Raw genomic sequence first — 17,440 nt, 5'->3', positions numbered from 1 at the left:
GCAACAGGGAACCAGCACAACAAAGCGCCTAAAGGATTTTCAGTTTCCAAGGCCAGCAATGTAAGGAAGTTCTCTACCTAAGACTGAGACTGGGTTTTTAATTCAATCAGGGGGAAAAAAAACAACAACCAGAAAGAAAAAAACAAAAGAAAAAACAAAAGAAAGAAAGAAAGAGAAAGAGAGAAAAGAGAAAGAAAGAGAAAGAGAGAAAAGAGAAAGAAAGAGAAAGAGAGAAAAGAGAAAGAAAGAGAAAGAGAGAAAAGAGAAAGAAAGAGACAAAAAAGAAAGAGAGAAAAAAGAAAGAAAGAAAAAAGAAAGAAAGAGAAAGAGAGGAAAAAAAGGGGGGAAGGGGGGGAAGGGAAAAGAAAGAAAAAGAAAAAAAGAAAGTCTATTGATTGTTACAATCACATACTCTAGAACAGCAACTCCAGCCTTCAATTAGCCAAGATGTTTGTAGTGTTGTTGACACAACATATCAAAACCAAAAAAACCCCCAATTGCTGGTAGATGTTCAGAGCAGACATTGCAATCAGTTCTTAGAACTCTATGACTCATCTTCATGAAATTGCTCTTCTTCACTTCCCTACCTACTCAAACAAATTCCACCTTACCTAATAAAGAATTTAGAGTACACTCTAAACCTATATGCAATCTCACAAAAAATCCCTACCCTGAACAGACCAGCTCAAGAATGCAGCTCTCTACCATTTCAGATGCCAAATACTTTTTCTGAGAAAAGCAGACAACAGCACCTTTAGCTTTGCTGTGGGATACAAACTAGCAGAGAGATGTTTGTTCAGCAGCTACACACTATCATAAGACACCCTCTTGGCAAGATGGGTGAAAGTTCAGCAAGATGTTTGCAGGGAAATTAACAATCATAGCTAGAGTAATTACAGCAACAAGAAACAGTACAGTTACTTAGATAATTAGTAACAATAGCTGTGAGAAGTGACACCTACAAGTGTGAAATACTAATGCAAGAGCCAGTGTAAGATTTACAGAAATACTTTTCTATGCTAATTTAGTTAAGTGACTTTGAGAAATGTAAACTGCAGACTAAGGCAGAAAATAGAATATGGCAGAAAAAGCAGCTTCCAGGCCAACTGAAATCTGCAAAGGCTCCTCCTTCTGTATTAAAGACTTAGAACATAACAAATAGAGCCAAAATTGGTGTTCCAAACACAAGATTAATTTGTAAACCAGAAACATGCATCTGCTGCCCCTTCTCGAGGGCCAATAGCTCACCAAGAGAAAGGATGGTCAGAGAGATGACTCAGTACGGTCCACCCTTCTGGAACTACGTGACCCCTCACAGTGCTGTCTTTCTGCTGCCCATGTCCAGGGGAGACTGAGCAAAGGGCTCAGCCTGAGCTCACCTTTTTCAACAATTTGTGTTACATCCTGAACAACTTGAAACGTAAGACTCACCACCTCTGAGGTGCTGTCCCCCTTTTTTGCCTTCTGCTTAAGTATCCAACTTCACTAACCAATGCCTTGGGCAGAACCAGTGTCAGCCTGTCACCAGAAAGGTTGTGATTTTTGCAAAAGCTTGCTCTTCCTATTAGCTTCTGCATAGCTGATTGCAGAATAGGGACAGCCCAAGAACAGGCAGCCTCATTAGTGAGCTATACTGTTCTTTTCACTTATTCAACATGCATTTACCATGTTTTCTTCAGCAAATGAGGAAAACGTTCTCTAAAAGCAGCAACCCAGTTAAATTCAACCAGCTGCTTTTTTTTTTAAAAAAAAAAAAAAAAAGAAAATATACTTACTATCTTTAATACCATCTAAAAGCTGGCAAAAGACATTTCTAAAGTAGTTACACTTAAAGGGAAAAAGAGTATCATTAATCTTTGAATTCTGCATTGCAAACATTTCATGTTAACTCCTCCTTTCTCCTGAATCTCTGATGAAAATGTCAGATAAATTTAACACTTTATTATTACAGGACAGGACCACTTCAGATCCTCCTATTCAAAACACACAAATGTATTAACTTTTACCTATTTGGATGATGCTTCATGACCATTTTAACCAAAGTGCTGGCTGACACATTACATTCAAAAGTTTTTGTCTCATTTTCAAAGACCTCTGCAATTCTGTTTGGAGCAATATCACATTTCTGTTTCTCTGACAATCATACTCCTAGCTTAGGATATATTTTCTCCAAAAATTAATTCTTTCTCTTCCATCAACAGGAGAAATTACTGTATACTGGACACCTGTCTGAAGACAGAAGTTTCACAGAAGGCTCATTGAGGCTGGGAAATCATGCCTATTACTCATGAGGAGGCAAAAGGAAGGAAAGAGACACTTACAGAACAGGTAAAATATTTTACTTCATAAAACCAAATTTGAACAGAACCTAACTAAAAATACCCTGTGAACAACATGATACTTGAATAGTTTTTCCCATTTCAACACTAGGTTATCATGTTCCTCTTCTTCCTAAATAATTATTCATTAGTGCTAGACTGTAGTAATCATAGAATCATTGAATGGTTTGGGTTAGAAGGGACTTGAAAGCTCACCTAGTCCCAACCGCCCTGCCACGGGTAGGGACACCATCCACTAGGCCAAGCCACACAATTTTAATTAATTATAATAAATTGTAACTAATAAAAAAAAATTATTAATGTTCAATGACTGTTAAACGACATTCCTGGAGCATAAGGTATTACTCTTTCCTTCTATTCTTTCTCCATCACTACTTCCTGTGAAGCTTTTCCTGCTAGTTCTTACCATCGGAATTGTTTCCCATTTGAGTCTACTGATATGTTTCACTTCTGATACAGAAACGTTCAGAAGGTTTGTTTCAGTTCCGCAGACAGCATTGCACAGATACATACAGATGCTGAGCCTGTAATACTTAACAAAGTCTATAATTTTATGGACTTAATTTATTCTAACATGCACAAACTATTACAATTAGTCTTAATTTCCAGTATTTATTGTTTATCTGTACATGTCACAGAAAGAGATCTTGAAAAAAAATTAGAATAATTCCCTAACCTCCTCTTAAAAGGAAATCGGGGGTCCATTTCATTTACTGCATGCAGGATTTGCATAATTTTATTGATCTTTGTTACAAGCTTTAGCTTCCCTACCTAACCATTCAAGAATGGAACTAGATTGTTCCCTCATGCAACATCATATGTTTGCAATCTAAGTTACTCACCTTCACATAGGAAATGCTCCAGACTTACAACATCCTGTCACCATGGTGCTATACAAATGAATTAAAACAAACAAACAAACAAAAACCAAACACTGCACACACCCTGTTACATAGACCCTGAACACACCAAGTAACCCAAACAGTGTAGTTGCTTGAAACTAGAGTTCAACCAAATCATTTTGAGAAGTTTTAAAACATCCATTATCTTTGAAAAGGCTAAGAGCAAATAAGGAGCTTGGTAGCACATATGTCATGAAATTCATCAGCTGCAGCATGTTGGCTTTTACTCAGCAGTCACTTACACGCAGACTCTAATGATCATATCAAGACAAGACACTTCTGCTGCGAGCCAGAAGACTTCCACAGATCCTGAGATCAACTGGATCTTTTGTGCCTGGAATCTAATTACAATAGCAACCTGGCATGAAAAGGCTCTTTGGTTCTTTACGGAAAATAAAGCACTTTCTGAAGGATATGAGAAATTAAGAAAAGCAAAGAATAAATATCCAACAACTTTCGTATCTGATGTCACTGGAATATTAATTTGCCTATAAAAGACATAGAGATAGTTTACTGCTTCTGTCATTAATATAAACGGTTAGACCTTCTTGTGGCATTATTTGTGGCGACTTCCACAGGCTTCACCCTGTCATGTCGTTTACAAAGAGTAATGCAAATAGTATATTTGAACTTTCAAGATTAAATTCAGGAAGAGAAAGGCTGAAAATATGTTTGTTTTGGTATGTAAAAGAGTTAACTTTCACATACATTCTCCCTGCTGGGAAGAAAATCAGAATGTTGAACCTCTGGATAGAACACTAATCTTCAGCTTTCTGCTCCTCAGAGATGACAAAATCATACTTTTGTGATAAGGAGACAACTCAACAACAGAAACATACATTAGTGACAGATTAACCAAGGCAAAAGGAAGTGTTAGGCTGGAATAAATTATAACAAAATAAATAGCTTTTATATTTGTTTGAAATGAGATCTATCTTTTTCTATCATCTTTAAGTTACAGGCAAAAGGCAACAGAAAATACACACCCATCTGTTAACATGAGGAAGCTACTAATTTTATGCTTGGATCAAGTATTTAACTAGTATATAAAAGCATGATTTGTGATATATCTGTTTTCTGAGAAAAAGTGTAATATTTATTTCCATTAATTTAACTTTTTCTTCAGATGGGGAAATAGTCTTTCCTGCTTTTAAATTTTAATGTTTTGGGTTCTTTTTTTACAATATCAATGCCTATGTTTTCTCTTATTAGAGACACTCAAAGGAGAATATCTGCTTTGTCCACTGCTTCCTATATACACTACATTATTGCATGAACTTAAGGGCTGGTTTTGCCATCTATAAGGTATACATATACAGTGACATAAGTTAGCATCCTTAGATATATGATGGTATCTTCAGGAAAATAAAAAGTTTAAATTAACATCTTTTTATTTCATTCTCACGTCCCTATTCATGAATTTACAGGAACTTTTTTTCCTGCTACACCAGACAGAAATTAACAAATTATATTCTAGAGTTAAAAATCAAAGTTTACTCAAGGGTTAAAAAATCCTACTCCAAGGTAAAAATTAGGGGTATTAAGCCCTATTCAAAATGCAGGTGTGCTTCTAAAAGCACAGCAAAGTATGGTTCATACAGACACATACATCAGATGCCTTGCTAACAGAAGGAATCAGAAGATGAGCCTAGAGGAAACAGAAGACACCTCTAAAAGGTCCAATCAACTTGAAAGAGCGGCCAATTTGCAGGATGCGGGAAGGGGAAATACCCACTTTTATGATGGCTCCTCCAGAAACTAAGCTAAGAGCTATGCCTGGTGCTGAGCCAATTCTGGACTCCACTACAGGTACGGTCCAACAAAAAGGCTTTTTCTTGGGGCTGAGACTTAACAACTTCACGATACTTCTCTCCCTTGTAATTCCACATATTGACTGACAACGTGCATGAAACAGTCGAAGAAAGCTTGGTCACTGTGCAAACAGTACCTGCATGCTGAAAGCTTAAATGGTATAAGAACATTTACATTAAAGCTGGAAGGTACAAAGATAAGTCACAGCCTGATCTGTGCTCTACCTCATTACTTAGTACAATCTATGAATTTGAACAGTCATGTGATATAAAGACACAAAATGAGAGCATAAAAACAAGAGTAGAAAGTGAACCTGGGACATGCTGTTAATACCTTCTGTTTGTTAGCAAACTAGTAATGCTGGATTAGATTACAAAGCAACATAACTAAGGCTATATTTCTGGCCCCTCTGAAGTGAGTAACACCAAAATACCAAGGCCAATCAAGAAACATTCCAATATTAAGGCACACGCAAGACTTGAAGCCAATCAATTTTACACTAGAACTAACTGATTTAATGCGGGAGATGTTAACTGCAAACCATGCATGTTTCTTTTGGGGAAAGAAGCTAAATTTCCACAGTCATGCACACACACAGAGTACCATTCTTTGCAAGGGTTTTAGGCTGTGAGGGAAGGTGGAGCATGCATCAAGTGTCAAAGCCTCTATTTTCTGTTCATCCATGTGAAGCAAGGATGTCCCCTCAGCTCCTCTTTTGCTGTCTCTGCTGCTGTCTCTTCATTTTAGTCCTTTTTATTCTGGTTTACTGCCTATATGAAGGCAGATCAGTCTAGCACCACACTTCCTTAGCCTGCTTTTTGCATCCACCCTGGATGGACAGCTTACCTGAGTAAAGATCCTATTAAGTCTTTGTCAATCTTTTCAGCCTCTCCCTCTTCTGATTTTACAGCACTGACCTCAGCAATAGCTCTCTCCTCTGACCGCCGTTTCACCTTTCCTCACTGCCAGCTCTGTACTGTCTGAGACTGTGATTTCCTCCTCACTGCATTAGTAGAAAAATGGATCAGTGATGCTTTAACCATACCTAAAAATGGGGATGTTCCACAGAAATGGCTGGCTGACTGAATTAGAAAGTGAACTTCAGAGTTGTAATTAAAGCTGAAGTTAACATTAGAATCTCTAAGCTAACCTTGCCCCAGTAGCCATGCTCTGAGGGACATTCAGCACAGAACTTTTTAAACTAATCTTCCTTAAAAATTCTTTTATTTTCCTATAAACCTTTCTGACACTCAAGTCCTCTGAGGACATCCCAAAACTATTCATATGCTAAGGTCACTGATTCCCAGTTTCAGTGGGGTTTCTGACTGTGGAAATGTTGGATAAAGTTCTGTCCCCAACTGCCAGAGAATAGAATAAGCCAGAAGGAATTCAGTAACAGAAAAAATGAGTAATTTTTATTAGTGTGATATTTTGCCAATGATTGCTTTCAAATGAGGGAGGAATACGTATCAAGGTGATCTTTAAAATATTATTTTAATGCTTATGCAGTGTAAATATTAAGAAGTTAATGGATTTAGCCAACCTGAAATGTAGACATATTCTAAAACCTAAGATTAATAACTTTTCATTTAAGGAGATGTGTTAAGTCAGATGGCAGGATTACCATCTTTTGTCCTCAATGCCAGAAACTAAATGAGCCATGTGTCCTTGTCAGGATCATAATTGTGATTAAAAAAAGGTCAGTCTTCAAGCAGGATTAGTGTAGATAAAGCATGCACAGATGTAAGACTTAAAATGATTTTCTCAAGAATATGAGACTCAAACACTGCAAAGTAAAATGAAGAAATCCTCAACTCTACCACTTTGCTAGGCCACTCCCTAAGGCTATCAGAATGTTACCTATTTTAAAATCCCAATAAATTTCCCTGTCGAAAAACACATTTTGATTTTTCATGCCAGTTACGGAGAAACCAGGTTTATGCTATAAATGGAACATGCTCAGAGACCAACTGGCATGGAACAACTTTCACCTGTACTACTAAACTGCCCTCCAGAATGGCGACAGTACTCCATCAATGCATGAGAAAAAGCCCATGGGCCTTGCCTGCCAATTCCCAAACCTTGTCTGGGAATCAGCAAGGAGACAGCTAGTCAGCTGGTGTCAAAACCCTGCCAGGATCCATTTTAACAGTTTAAAGACAAGACCAGTTTAGTTTCACCCCTAGGGAATGTTCTTCAGCACTGTTCAGTTTTCCAGTACAGATAAAATCAGTACAGCAGAGTTAAGGGTGAAGGCCCGTCCTGAAAAAGCAGTAGCTTTTATTAAACTTTTCCAGTTTGACCAGACTATCTACCATGTCTGCCTTCCTAAACAACTCAGTTCTGACACGTGTGTCTCACACAGCCTCCAGTGCCAGTCAGCTTGGTGCATGCAAAGGAGCCATAGTGCCAGGCTGGAGCCAGGAGAAGTGTGACAGCTCCCTTCACCCTGTCCTCTGAGAACAGCCCCATCTGACAGCTATCACCCTCACCTACCACTGCCTCTCTTGGGATCCCTGTCTTGCATGACCCAAGAGAGTTGGTCTCACGCAGAGGTATCTGACACTTGTATTTTAAAGGACAGATGATCGCTTCATGTAAAGGCACTGTGGGAAGAGCGCTAGCAGAAACAGCACGAAGCAAAAACCAATGAGCAAGTGACACACTGAAAAGCATTATTTATAGAATCAAGCAAAGATTACCCTAATAATCCTTTAAAGGTCTGAATGTGCATATCAACAAGTAATACATTACCAAATGGTCAGGGGAATAAAAACCTTGAAGCATGGCTGCCAAGCAATTCCTTTATCTTTGTCCACATGAAAAGGCAAGTCTAAGAAAGCTAAAACCCCCAAATCAGCACAACTTATGGAAAACATGAGTTGCACAGAAAAAAGCCAAAGAATTCATCTTTCAGAAGGGTTGGGATGGCGTTTCAAAAGCAATGCCTTTCCTACAGTGAAGGAACTAAAAAAAATCCTTTCTTTTTGATGGGATGAACAGCCAAGATAACATACGTGTCTCTGTGTGCCTTCTATGTTTTCTAAAGAAAGTTCCAAAACTAGACATGAATATATGAAGGTGAAAGGGGCATTTTTGTAGAAGCCTTTTTATTCTTTTCAATTAGGCAGCATAACACAATCCTCAAGAAACAGCAGATACCGAGACAATATGCACTCATACTTCCCATTCGCTAAAGTCTCATTGAAAAGAGAAGAGGTAGACACCCAAGTGTGCTAAGTAGAATAAAGCTGCTAAAATACCACTGCCAGGTGCAAGCAAATCCTCAAGAGTGCCAAGCACATACCGACCGACCCATTATACCACACTGAAAGCCACATCTATCACAGCACAGTGGAACCTGGAAAAAAATTAAAGCTTGAGAGTAAACAAAACTGGGAAAAAAAAAAATCTCAAATCAACCCTCCTGTAATAGCAGAATATTGCCCAATAAACATAATTGTTACTAAAATGGTACTTTGCATGATCTCAACAGATGGGTCAAACAAATTTCATTAAAAGATGTATGTGACCTCCTGCATTTCAAGCTGCTGAAAGTACAAAATGAAATTGCTAAAGATTACTACCAGCTCTACATTTACAGAACACTGTCTTTTTTCTGGGAGCAGGGAATAACTTCACTTGAGGTATCACTGCAATTCTCAACTTCTGCTTAAAAAGAAGCCTTTGCTAAACTTGACAGATCCCCTGAATCAAAAGGAGAGGAAATAAGTTTAAATCCAGCTTAATTCTATTAAAAAAAAAAAACAAAACCCACAACAATCCTTCCTTTAGTTGCTTTACTGTCGCATGGCTGACATTCCAGTATTAACAAAATCCAACTCTAATTTTCAGCAAGACACATTTATGTAACAACATTATACAACTTGATGTTTAAGATAGACAGCTTAGGCATGGGTTTTGCTATGGTTCACATGACATGAGTGACTGATTATCTAGGTTCTGCACTAAAAATAACATGAAGCTTGCATGCATTGTAAAAATAATTGCCTTGCTGTACTGGAACACAAATCTCAAGAGACAGCTCCTAAATCATAATGTTAGCAGACAAATATAGAAATGAAAGTACAATGCAACTTTCAATTTTCTTGTTAGTTCAAAATAATTCTTCATGCAAGAACACACAATACACTCATACATCACGGGGATGTGCAGAACTCCTCCATTTAGGAATGAAGGATTCCTTGTCAACTTAGAAAAAAAAAACCTATGGTTTGATGTCACTTTAAAAATAGGTAGTAAAAAAATTACACTTTTCTCAACAGAAGTCATGTCCTTCCAGTAACAGACATTCATTTATCAACAGCTAGAAAAATCAAAATTCAGGAAGACTTAAAGACTCTGCACTTGAGTAAAGCATTGTTACTACACAAGGACTGAACCTGAAAAAACAATAAATCCAAGACACAAAGGTGTAATTATGACAAAGTAATTAAAATGGGCCAGTAACCTCCATTTGCTCTAGAACCTGAAGAAATTAAGGCCACGCATACAATCAACTCCAACTCCAGGAGCAGCTTTTTAGGGACTGGCGAACATCCTGTCATGTTATCCCTTTGAACAAGCCAAACCCAAAGCTTTCCTTTACCCCTTCAAAAAAACCCTGGTGATTCAGGCATGGCTAGTACAATGTTATAAGGTACTGTAAAGAAGAAAGGATATTAATCCTATTAAGACCTAGATGGCAATAATTCACGGCTCTCTGGGTTAGAAAAAGCAGCATAAGTCCAGTTGAAGTCATGATATAGTTCTATAAACTTATGGAAGCTAGGAAATGGAAATAAAGAACTTCTGGTTCTCCAGCCATAAGAACAATGCAGCATCCAAAAAAATCAGGATGAACAGGTAAAAAAATAAGAGGAAATACTTGTGTTTCCCAACCTCCCAACTGCCACAGAATGTTGTGGCAGCCAAACATACATTTTCCAAAAAGCCATCAATTTGGCTTCACATTATTCTATAATTCTCTCACCGCCACACTCTATAGTGCCCATCACTAGCTGCTTGTTAAGTAACCTTCACTATTCACTTGAACAGTGTTTGTTATACGTGCTCATGCCCATGGGATATTTTGTAAGACATTGAGCACATCTATTTGACACCTGCTAAGGGTTTTACGTAAGGAACCCCAAGTTTATACAGAAAAATTCAAACCATACATTGGCAACATGTTCTGCTATTCTATTTTATGGCAATAAAGGACATTCAACATATCAAGTAGTCTAATCTTAATTAGTAAAATATTCTATATCTTCAAAATTCCATTTTCATCAGTGAAGCTTCCTTACAGGGTTTCAGAAATCAACCCATTTTTCATTCAGACTCACAAAAGTAATATGTATGTAAAAGATGATGAATCCCAAGATGTGCACGAATTAAAAGATCTACTTTAAAGATGTGACAGCATATCTAGCACAATCAGTTCGCTGAATGCTCCTGAAAACAAATTGGCAAAAACACTGTATGCAGATGATAGTCCATGAATGAAAACAAACAAAAAAAATTAACATAGAGTAGGCCTTACCTAGCTGTTTTTCTCGTTCTTCTCTCCGTTCTCTAGCAAGCCGTTGCCTATCATCAACCTTTAGTATTGTTGGATGATCTACAAATAGAGGGAGGGGGAAATATTAGTCATATAGCATAAAATCAATTAGTACCATAAACGGGCTTTTAGAGGAATGACCATTAAACAACTCTAGTTATTCTTTCAAAATAGATCCCGTTTCCAGAAATCCAACTTGGGAGTGGGGTGGGGGGGTGGGCAGGGGAATGACAGTTAAAAACATATGAATGTATTCTAATTATCCAGATGTAAAACACTCCCAAACAATGGATTAAGTTCTACCTCTGAATTCCAAGCAACACTACTGCCTGTGAAAACCCAGCAAGTTTTATTTTGTTTCTAAGCCTGTAACAACTTGATTGCTTGAGAGTGAGAGCATTCTGACAAAATACTATTGTTATTCCATATCCTTTCCCCAAAATGCATCCACAGAAATTTCTACTGCAGTGCTAGTACTCTTCCCACCAGTACTGCCTCCGAAAACCAATAAGCCTTATTACATGAGACTGAAGCAGCTCAGTACCCAAGCAAAACAGGTTGATTCAAAACACTGTAGCAGTTCAGATCGATCTTCTGAAGATAGCATGACATTGATCTCCACAGATGTTTGAGTGCACATGTGTTAAAAGCTCTGGCAAATCCATTAAGACAGAGCATCACATGCATGGACTAATATAATACCAGTAAATTAATATGATAGTTTCTTCAACTATTCTTATAGATTGAAAGTTAGCTACATGATTTTATCAAAAATATCTGCAATTGGCCCAAAAAATTTGTGTCAGAGCCCAGGCTTGACTATAAAAATTCAGGCTTTTTTAGAAAAAGACGACCTGGTCTGTGAGTTCTCTAGATGACGACAAAATGCTTAACAGCTAGCATTCTACCTCCAGCCTCAGCAGTGGAGTTTTTCCAGAGAAAAAGGGAACAAAATACAAGTTACCAATTCATCTCAGCATGCTGCCAAAACTAATTTCCTACTCATCCTTAGCCTGTTCTGTTAAACCTGGAAAGCTGTTAATTTTATGCTTTTTTTCACTAGCACTGAAAAAGTCTGCTTTGAATAAAACAAGTAAACAAAAAACCTCACAGAAAAATCAAAAAGATTTCTGGGTATAAAGAAATGGTCTGATTTATTTTACTATTGAGGGGAACTCAGTTTTAAGTATTTTAAGATAAAGAACTACCTAGATGTGGGTATTTCTCGCACCAGCTTGACAGCATCAGTGAGTGAAAACTGACCTTGGGGAAAAAGGCACAGTTATGCTCGTTGGAAGGAAGCCATGGGAGCGAGAAGTGAAAGTTTAAGATACAGAGTTGTTAGCAGAACTTGTGGCCTTGTAGATAAGGGAGTTGCTAAGTTGCTGTGTCTGCAATAGAGAAAAAGCTACAGTGGAAAATCCCTGAGCACAGTTACAAGCTGATACATCTGCCCGCTGTAAAGGCATAAAAGGCTTGCTTGATTTTAATAGAGCCCTCGATCCGCACTCGGAATCCATGTTTCAATACGCCACAAATGGTGCCCAAAGCGAGGCTCGCGATCAACTAGCTGCCAACCCGGCGGCGCAGCTCAGCCGAGCTACGGGGCTACATGCTGAAAGGAAGCGCATCCAGCACGTCAGCTCCCTATCGCAGGATGAAGGTAAGCAGCTCAGAACTACGGGGACTGCTTTAACAAAAGAGCAAAGAACTGGTTTACAAGTTTTTACTAACATTCTTAAGAAGCATGGGAAGAATGTAGATGAGGAAGAACTGAAACGTGCTCTTCTATGGGCATCAAAAGCTGACCCATCCGTTAATACCACTAACATTTATACTCCGGAGGTTTGGGACATCTATGGGACTGTGCTACAAAAAATGATAAGGTAGCAGCTACTTTGTTGAGTCCTTGGTGAAATATTTTTGAAACTTCAAAAGCTCATGTTGGCTCACAAGCAAAGCAAGCAGAAGCAACATCTTCGGCTCCTTCACTACCACCCCCTTTGGCAGACCCTGCCATAAACCCACAAACTAAACCTGCTGTTACTGCTCTTGTGGCTCTGTCACCTGATAATGATGACCTGGATAACCCTTTTGACCCAGGGCTTATTGATTCAGAGAAGAAGCCTGATTTATATCCTCCAGAACAGGGGTCCTCAAACTGTTTAACCAGGGGGCCGGCGCACGGATGCAGTGGCAGGCAGCCATCTGTAGCTGCTTGGTTCCCCCCCCAACCCCCAGCGGGGTTGGGGGGGTGGGGAGGGTGGTGTGTCTGTAAATACCAGGGGGCGGATTGAGGACCTTGGGGGGCCGTATCCAGCCCGTGGGCCGTAGTTTGAGGACCCCTGCTCCAGGCCCTCATGATAAATGGGCAGCTGTAAAAGGGGAAGCAAGGCAAGTGGCAGATACAGACATGCTGCATGCTTTCCCTGTGGCGTATATACCTGACCAAGACCCACGACGGGAAGCTCTCTTGTATGCTTTTGTCAAAGATATCAGGCAAACAGTGACGGACCATGGACTCAGGGCTGCTTATACAACCCATTTAATAGAGTCTCTGTGATATTCATGCCTTCACGCCTAATGATTTTAAAACGTTGTTTCACTTGATAATGACAGACAAGTAATACACTATGTGGGAGTCAAAAATGGGGGAGCTTGCAGGCATCCAAGCTACTGAGAACTCAGTGCTGGGAGTGTGCGACCCATTGCGAATGGTCAATGTCGATGTATCACTAGGGCAAGCTGATATAGCACCAACGCTGCACAAGCTAGGATTTGCCAGGCAGGTTTGCAGCAAGTTAAACAACTGGCACTCTGTGCTTTGAAAACTGTCCCTGAAGCTGGTAAACAGAGGCAGTCTTTTGTCCAAATTAAACAAGAAGCAAATGAACCATTTATGAAATTTTTAGACTGACTTAACGAGGCTTTGGAAAAGCAGATCGATAGTGAGAAAGCACGTGAATATGTTTTTAAACAACTTGCTATTGAAAATGCCAGCCCTGCCTGTCAGAAAGTATTACAACTTGTAAGGAATTCTAGCATTGATGATATGTTGAATGCTTGTATGAATATTGGGTCTAGACAAGACAATTTGTCTCTGATTGTGGAAGCATTTGCAGCACTGTCAGTTAAGTCACGGCAATGCTTTTCTTGTGGTCATTACGGCCATCTACGAAAGGACTGTCCAAAAGTAGAAGTAAATAATAAAGGGGGAACACCTGGAATCTGCCCACACTGTCATAAAGGGCGTCGTTATGCCAATCAATGTCGATCAAAATTTGACAGGGACGGCCAGTCTTTGACCTTACTGGGAAACCCCAAGCGAAGCACCACAAGGGGTCATGCTATGACAACAAATCACCCCTCCAAATGTCCCCCCCACGGAGCTGCAGTGTGAGTGGAGTGGACCTGGCCACCTCAGCAGAAACAATAATTCAAGAGACATCAGTTGTGCTTATTCCAACTGGTACATACGGTCCACTCGGTCATGGATAGGCAGCATTGTTACTTGGACTAGTCTGTACAACATTGAGAGGCCTTTTTGTGCTCCCAGGGGTCATAGACGCTGATTATGAAGGAGAAATTAAAATAATGGCGTGGACTCCAATGCCACCATGTACTATACCAGCAGGAAGCCAAAACACACAATTGGTACACTTTCTACCCGAATCACTGAATGCCACCTGTGTGGCATGGGGTTCAGGCCGTTTTGGATCTACAGGGGTGCAAGAAATTTACTGGACTCAACAACTAACTATGGATCGACCCAAATGTCCTGCACTTCACAATCAGGAAAGACAAGAATTACTATGCAAGGAATCATTGATAGTGGAGCAGATGTCACAGTCATTTCTCCTTCACAATGGCCCAGTCACTGGCCTTTAATAGAAGCTCATGCTTCCTTATCAGGAATTGGTGGTCAAACTTCTCCAAAACAGAGTAAAGTGCTTGTTGCTATTATCGGACCAGAAGGAAGATCTGCTTTAATCAGGCCCTGTGTGTTGCCTGGCTCTCCTACCCTATGGGACAGAGACTGTTTAAGCCAATAGGATATGCATTTAAGTATGCATTTTTTCTAGGGGCCACTATCTTGCAGCAGGTCCCACCATCAACCTGGAAAACAAATGAACCTGTGTGGGTAGATCAGTGGCCCCTCCCAAAAGAAAGACTGCTGCACCTACTCAAACTGGTGGATGAACAACTAGAAGCTGGTCACATAGTGCACACAACTAGCCCTTGGAACACACCTGTCTGTGATTCAGAAGAAAAATAATTCTTGGAGGCTTTTACATGATCTAAGAAAAATAAATGAGGTCACTGAAGATATAGGAGCACTACAACCTGTGCTCCCCTCTCCAACAATGTTACCACAAACATGAACTCTCATAGTTATTGATCTAAAAAACTGTTTCTTCACGATATCTCTTGCTGCACAAGATGCACCGCAATTTGCCTTCTCTGTACCTTCTATTAATGCTGCAGAGCTGCATAAAAGATACCGTTAGAAGGTGTTACCGCAAGGCATGAAAAACAGTCCTATGTTATGTCAACAATTTGTAGCAGCAGTTTTAAGCCCAATACAAGAGTGTTTTGAAAATGTTTTAATCTACCATTATATGGATGGCATCTTAATTGCTGCAGAATCAAAACAGACAGCCCAAGAAGTGAAACTGCAAGTAGTCCAAGCCGTCTCAACAGCGGGACCAAAAATTGCAGAAGAAAAAATACAAGAAACCCCACCTTGGCAATATTTAGGATGGAAAATATCAGAACAAAACACCCAACCTCAACGTATCACCTTGCAAACAGAAATGAAGACTCTGAAAGATTTACAAAAACTGTTAGGGACCATAAATTGGGTCCATCCTCTCTTAGGGATCTCTACTGAAGAACTCCATCCCCTCTTTAAACTATTGGAAGGAGATCCAGACTTCACGTCTCCTCAAACGCTTACCCCCTCTGCAAAAACTGCCCTCAATAAAGTGGTTGTAAAATTAGCATGTCAAGTCACCCACAGGCAAAAAACGGACCACCCTATCAGCCTTTTCATTTTTTATTCAACTTTTCAACCCTATGGCCTCTTAGCACCGTGGGTTCCACAAGACATATACCGTTGGTTATCCTGGCATGGATGTTTTTACCACATAATTTTGGAAAAACTGTTACCACAGCTATTGAAATGATAGCTATGTTTATCCAGAAAAGAAGAGAGCATTTATTAACCTTAGATGGTGTTGAACCTAACATTATCTATTTGCCTTTTGATACAAAACAGCTAACTTTTTTAACTCATCAGTCTTTTGGCTTTCAGTGTGCTCTAGCGGATTTTACAGGACAGGTAAGTATTCATTTCCCAGGACACAAAATTATACAATCCCTACACTCTCTTTCCCTTTTACCTACTTCACAATTAGCTATCACACCAATAGCTGATGCCCCCACAGTATTCACTGATAGGTCTGGCAAAACAGGCTGAGCAGTAATAATTTGGAGAGATGGCGAAGGAAACTGGAAAAGTAACATACATGTTGTCACAGGAACACCTCAGGTAGTAGAGCTCTCTGCAGTAGTCTGTGTTTTCAAATTATGGACTACCCCAATAAACATTATCACAGACTCTGCCTATGTGGCAGGCCTTGTTTCTAGGCTAGAATGCTCCTTTCTGGAGGAAATCTCACATGAAACCTTATTTGCTCTTCTCTGGGAGCTCAAGTGGCTCCTGGATTGACAACCGCATCCATATTTTATACAACACATGCTCACATACCTCCCTACCTGGACCCACAAGTGAGGGAAACACACAAGAAGACAGGCTTGCAGGTATCACGGTCTTACCTGATCATTTTGCACAAGCTCATTTATCCCATGAATTTTATCATCAAAATGCAAAAGCACTGCAACATACATTTCAACTGATCAAGACAAAGCAAGGCAAATTATACAGTTGTGTCCCGATTGTCAACAAGTTGTGCCTGCACCGTCGATTGGAACTAATCCTCAAGGTCTTTTGTCACTTGAAATTTGGCAGGCAGATGTTACTCATATACCAGAGTTTGGCAACTACAAATAAGTACATGTTTCTATTGACACTTTTTCATCTAGTGTTTATACATCAGTACACTCAGGTGAAAAAGCAAAAGATGTTTGTTGACATTTTATTATGGCCTTTGTCACCCTGGGAGTTCCAAAAACTATAAAAACAGATGATGGCCCAGGCTATATAGTGCCTAAGACACAGACATTTTTTCAACAGTGGGGAATTCAGCATATCACAGGCATTCCACATTCTCCCACGGGCCAAGCCATTATCGAACGCACAAATAGCACTCTTAAAACTATGTTACAAAAACAAAAATGGGGAGTTTAGGGTTAACCCCACAAGAGCATATAGCTAAAGCCTGTTATGTTTTGACTTTTTTAAATCATTGGATGGAGTATGGACCTCCTATACAACACCATTTTGGCTTACATAATACTTCAAAATCTAATAAGAAAGCCCAAGTCATAGTAAAAAATGTACAGACAAATCAATGGGAAGGACCTTTTCTGTTAATAACTTGGGGTAGTGGATATGCTTGTGTTTCCACAGGTTCTGGCCCAAGATGGGTACGTGCTTGATGGATCAAACCATCATTATCTCAGTCATCACCACTGTCTATGCCATGACGATAACTGCATCAATATGGATCCCACCTCAACCCAGAACCAACATTTGGGTAACCTTAGCCAATCACATGGGACAGGACACATTATGTCTATCAGCCGCTTCTCCAGAAAATCCTTACACAACCTGTCTGGTTGGACAACCCGGATTGGCCCAT

The 17,440-nt window shown here is 39.6% G+C and overlaps 1 protein-coding gene across 9 annotated transcripts in view; it reads right to left on the bottom strand.

Moving 5' to 3' along the window:
• MAP7 (microtubule associated protein 7) overlaps positions 1 to 17,440 on the bottom strand; it is a 128,028-nt gene that overhangs the window by 36,766 nt on the left and 73,822 nt on the right. For all 9 annotated transcript variants that reach the window (XM_040597682.1, XM_040597683.1, XM_040597685.1 and 6 more), the window contains one exon: positions 10,599 to 10,676. In XM_040597682.1, coding sequence (XP_040453616.1) covers positions 10,599 to 10,676 — 78 coding nt within the window. The remainder of the gene's footprint in view (positions 1 to 10,598; positions 10,677 to 17,440) is intronic.

The sequence above is a fragment of the Falco naumanni genome, chromosome 6, assembly GCF_017639655.2.
Source record: "Falco naumanni isolate bFalNau1 chromosome 6, bFalNau1.pat, whole genome shotgun sequence".
Lineage (NCBI taxonomy): Eukaryota > Metazoa > Chordata > Aves > Falconiformes > Falconidae > Falco > Falco naumanni.
This window is presented reverse-complemented; position numbering and strand designations above follow the sequence as displayed.